The sequence below is a fragment of the Mandrillus leucophaeus genome, unplaced genomic scaffold (genome assembly GCF_000951045.1).
Source record: "Mandrillus leucophaeus isolate KB7577 unplaced genomic scaffold, Mleu.le_1.0 Scaffold11, whole genome shotgun sequence".
Lineage (NCBI taxonomy): Eukaryota > Metazoa > Chordata > Mammalia > Primates > Cercopithecidae > Mandrillus > Mandrillus leucophaeus.
In genome coordinates this window covers 3,551,154-3,556,333 of record NW_012099209.1, presented here as the reverse complement: position 1 = coordinate 3,556,333, position 5,180 = coordinate 3,551,154, and the positions used below count along the sequence as shown (strand labels likewise).

The window sequence follows — 5,180 nt, the reverse complement described above, 5'->3', positions numbered from 1 at the left end:
CAGGTGAAAAATATTGAGGCATTCTTTTTTGGTTTTGTTTTGTTTTTAAGATTGAGGCATTCTTGAAGGTATTGCAAGATGTAGGATATTTACAAAGGCCTGGAGGTATGACAGAGCATGGTGGGTGCAAGCTGTACTATTAGGTGCACCACAGTGCTAGCAGCAGATTTAAGTTAGGCAGAGGGGTCTGGATTCAGTCTGAGTACTTAGCCTACTTGGTACTTAGGAATACTAAGTACTTAGTCTACTAAGTAGGAGCCATTGAATGTTCTTGATGGGGGGGGGAGTTCTCTCAGAAATGTCCCTTAGGTGGGAATAAATGATTTCGCTGCAAACCTTTGAAATAAGTTTAGGTAAGAGAAGACAGCCTTCAGAGAGGTGGGCCACGCAGGCCTCCCAGACACAATCTTGACTTTGATCGCTCAGAACCAGCGTGTCTGAACTACAATTTCCGGCATGCAACGCGAGCGGCCTCCTAGTCCCTGGTGACTTGCCGGCTCAAAACACGCTGATTGGTTGCACGGGATGCTCGTCAGATCAGAGTCGGGCTCTAATTGGTCGAGTTCCCGTGGAGGGCCTGGAGCCCCAGGCCGGTGGGTCCGTGCAACGCGCTCCCGCAAGCGCCATGGTGAGCGAGCGTCTTGCGAAGTGGGGGGCTCTGCAGGGCCGGGGTGCAGCCGAGGGGGTCCAGGGAGACACTGAGGGAATGTGGTCTCTTCTTGGGGATTGGAGGCTCTGAGGGATTCGGGGGCACGCTGAAGGCCGTGTGTCCCTGTCTGGGGGCCCTGCTCTCGCTGCAGGACCTCCGAAGGAGTCGACGGGGGTCGTACCCAGGGAGACTAGAAGCCCTTAAGCGTTCTGGGGATTCCGCTCTCTGGAGACCTTTTAGGGGTTTGGGGCCCTGCTATGGGGTCGTGGTCCCACAGAGGGGACTGCGGACCTCAGCACATTTGGAACCTTGTTAAGGCGGTGTGGGGGCCTCTTGGGGTCCACTCTGGGGACAGGGGTCCTGCAGGAGCGTGGGGGCCGCGCCGACGGGATCTATCAGGGGTCCCTTGTATACCGGGGTGTGTGCAACGGGCAGGGGAAGCCGTGGGAAGTGGACTCAGGAGGTCTGGGTGGCCTCAGGGCGGGCAAAGTTCTCAGAGTGGGAGACAGGACAGTTGGAATCTTCAAGTCTCACTCAGCTCTGGGTTCAACCCACTGAGCGTGTTCTTAAAACTTAGCCCAGCCCCAGGGGATCAGGCTGGTGCGGGTAGATGGGGGACTCCCACAACCCTGACGCGACTGGCCTGGGCAGAGAGAGGGACGTGGAACTGGAGAACTGGAGGGTCCCTGCCTGGGACCATCCCCGATGAGGGGTGCTGGAGATGGTCCTGAAGCAAGGGCCCTGATGGCCGGGATTATTGAAAGTGGGACGTTGTCCCAGGCGCAGGTGCAGGACTCCCTAGGAGATGAGGGCGCGGGCTCCCGGGAATGAGATGGAGGGAAGTTGCATTGATTTTATCAGGGTTCTTGGGTTCGAGGATCGTAAATCCAGTAAAGGGAAAAGAAGGAGCTGATGGAAGACTCAAGAAAATCCTTGGAGATGTCTGCGGAGCCCTGACCTTGAGATAGGAGGCCAGCTGGAGGGGAGGGCTATCAGAATATCCCAGGACAGACCTCTAGAAGCCTTAGGTGGAGAGATACACCCCTCCACCACCTTCTCCCTTAGGGGATTTTGGGAGGTGGTGGGGTCATTGATGAAGAGCCCAAAGGTCCAGGAAGACCTCTGAGACTCCAGTGGTTGGGCGCAGTGAGGGCTGAGGAGACAGCTGAGCCATCGGGAGGTGGGCGGGGGTCTGTAGCTATGCCTGCAGGGTGCAGAACCGAGTTGGGGGCTGACTGTGAGACTGGTAAAGGCCTGAACCACCTGGAAGGGTATGGGATGATGGGTGAGTGTTGGGGTCTCTCAGGAGAGCCTGGAGGAGGCTACTGGTTGAGCTCAGCAGAGAGGTCTGGGCTGGAGGTGTTACTGTGCTGAGGTTGTGATGGGTTGGTGGATTGGGTGGTTAAAACCCTGGCAGGTCACAGGAGAGAGGTCCCAGAGAGAGGAGAAAAACAGACTGGTGAGTGGCAGGGCAGGTGGCTCACTGGCTTGCAGGGGCTCATGGGCTGGCACTCATGGTCCTTAAGTGCCAGCCAGCCAACCAGTGTGCACTAGGGTCCCGGGGAGGGTGAGCAATGAGGATGTAGAGATGAGAAAGATGGCGCCACCAACCTCATTACTGAAAAAAGATTTCTGGTGTCAGTTTATAAGTCACAGGCACAGAGAAAATGTCCTATTAGTCTGTTATTTTATTTATTTTTATTTTTTTATGATGATTATTTTGTTTTGAGACAGAGTCCCACTCTGTTGCTCAGGCTGGAGTGCGATGGCGCAATCTCGACTCACTGCAACCTCTGCCTCCCGGGTTCAAGCAGTTCTCCTGCCTCAGCCTCCCGAGTAGCTGGGATTACAGGCATGTGCCACCATGCCTGGCTAATTTTTGTATTTTTAGTAGAGACAAGGTTTCCCCATGTTGACCAGGTTGGTCTCAAACTCCTGACCTCAAGTGATCAGCCCGCCTCAGCCTCCCAAAGTGCTGGGATTACAGGCGTGAGCCACCGCGCCTGGCCTCAGCAGTCATTTCGAATTACCGTGCTAGGCCCGGTATCCATCACATTAGGGTTTTTCTGACTAAATTTAGCTTATTTATGCCTGATTAAAGGATTATTTTAATAATTAATTTTAGTATTAAACTTTATTTCATTTTGATTATAACACCAGAATACTAGTAGACAGCTCTCCTGAACACATAATTTTACATAATTACGTAATTACTGGCAGCAAATGGGTATTTACTGCATTCAAGCAGGAAAACCCAGCTTCACCACAGACTGATTCTTCTAAAATGTTTAAAAATAAGTATATGAAAATGTGTTCTGAATTAAGAACTGGGTGAGAAAATTCCTAATTAAAAAAAAAAAGTCATAGCTGGGTGTGTTAGTGCATGACTGTGGTCCTAGCTACTTGATAGGTTGAGGGAGGATCACTTGATCCCAGGAGTTTGAGACCAGCCTGGGCAACATAGCAAGACCCCATCTCTAAAAATAAAAATAGGCCTGACACAGTGGCTCATGCCTGTAATCCCAACAGTTTGGGAAGCCAAGGTGGGAGAACTGCTTGAGCCTAGGCGTTCAAGACCAGCCTGGGCGACATGGAGAAACCCTATCTCTACAAAATAGTCAAAAATCAGCTGGGTGTGTTGGCGGGTGCCTGTAATCCCAGCTACTAGGGAGGCTGATGTGGGAGAATCACTTGAACCTGGGAGGTTGAGGCTGCAGTGAGCACCCCACCATGTCACTGCACTCCAGCCTGGGTGGCAGAGCAAGACCCTATTCTCCCCACCACCACTCCCCTGCCAAACACACACACACACACACACACACACACACACACATACACACACAAAAATAAATAAGCTCACCATACTCAGACATGTAGGTCTTCACATCAAAACAGGAGGTGGCCAGGAGCATAGATGCCCTTTCAAGGAGGTTAATTACAAAGGGAAGGAGAGGGAGGAGGGTGATGGAACCATCAGGGATCATTTAAGGTGGGAGACACTTAGGGGAAGGAGCTACCAGGGGGAAGGAGAAAGCTAGAAGCTCAACCAGGACGCAGTGGCTCCCAAGGTGGGAGTGCGGAGTGCAGAAGGCGGTGGGAGTTGCTTGCACTGAGTGTGGCGACCTCGTGGTTAGGGGCTGGAAGGTGGTGGTGAGGAATACAGGAGGCTACATAGGAAGCACCCATTTCCAGATGAGAAAAGTGAGACTCCAGGAAAGTAATATTATACCTGAATCCACAGTGGAGGCAGGAGGCGAACCCCATGGTCTCCACTGCCCTACACTCCAGCTAGGTGGTGATGCGGGGGGGTGCTGCTGATCTCTGACGTGAGAGGGCGGGGCCAGGCCAGGTGAGTCCAGGCTCACCCCAGGACTCTCCCCTAAGAAGCTGCTAGAGCCTAAGAGGCTCGCCCTTCCCCCATCGGGCCTGGCTTCTCTATAAATAGCCTGGGTTCCTAGGGAGGGAGGGAGCTTGTGACCCTCTGGCAGGTGCTGCCAGTCACGTCCCCTCCCCCCAGGCGGTCCTCGGAGTGCAGCTGGTGGTGACCCTGCTCACTGCCACCCTCATGCACAGGCTGGCGCCGCACTGCTCCTTCGCGCGCTGGCTGCTCTGCAACGGCAGGTGAGTCGTGTCCCGGCGGTGGGAGGGGCCCCGCGGAACCACGCCCCCTTCTGGCTCCCTACGCTCCCTCACAAATTGCACGGCCTCGATCTTGGTTAGTGGGTGATGGGGGGAAAGACGTTGTTGAGGTGTAATTGAAGTACAACAAACTGCATATATTTGTTTTTTCTTTTTCTTTTTAGAGACAGGGTCTCATTGTTACCCAGCTTGGAGTGCAGTGGTCTGATCATAGCTCACTGCAACCTCAACCTTCTGGGCTCAGGTGGCCTTCCTGCCTGAACCTCCTGAGTAGCTGGGACTACAGGTGTGCACCACCGTGCCCAGACAATTTTTTTAACTTTTAATAGAGATGGGGTCTTGCTAAGTTGCCCAGGCTGGTCTCAAACTCCTGGGCTCAAGCGATCCTACCACTTTGACCTCCCAAAGTGCTGGGATTACAGGCGTGAGCCCCTATGCCTGACACAAACTGTATATATTTGACGTATACAGTTGGACCTGTTTTGACAGATGTACACATGGGTGGAACCATCACCACACTCCCCACGTCCCCCACTCTTCCTGCCTCCCTGTAACCCAGCCTTCCTTCCACCCCTGCACCTGCTAGAGCTCGCCTGCTCTGGTTTTTGTCCCTGTGTGGGTCTCTGATGCTTTCTGAGAATCTGGTGGTAACTGAATTCTCTCCTGAGAAAAATGTATGTGACAAAAACAAAGGCAAAAAAACGCGTCAGAGATGATGGCTCAGGCCCATAATCCCAACACTGGGGGAAGCCAAGGTGGGAGGATCACTTGACCCAGGAGTTTGAGACCAGCCTGGGCAACATGGCAAGACCGCGTCTCTACAAAAAATTTTAAAAATTAGCCAGGTATGGTGGCTCACGCCTGTGATCCCAGCTAATCAGGAGTCTGAGGC

At 53.1% G+C, this 5,180-nt stretch overlaps 1 protein-coding gene across 2 annotated transcripts in view; it reads left to right on the top strand.

Annotated features, from left to right (window-relative positions):
- Positions 1 to 558: 558 nt before the first annotated feature.
- TMEM161A (transmembrane protein 161A) overlaps positions 559 to 5,180 on the top strand; it is a 21,069-nt gene continuing 16,447 nt past the window's right edge. For both annotated transcript variants that reach the window (XM_011990707.1, XM_011990697.1), the window contains exon 1: positions 559 to 628. In XM_011990707.1, the coding sequence (XP_011846097.1) occupies positions 626 to 628 (3 nt within the window). In that variant the 5' untranslated portion in view covers positions 559 to 625. The remainder of the gene's footprint in view (positions 629 to 5,180) is intronic.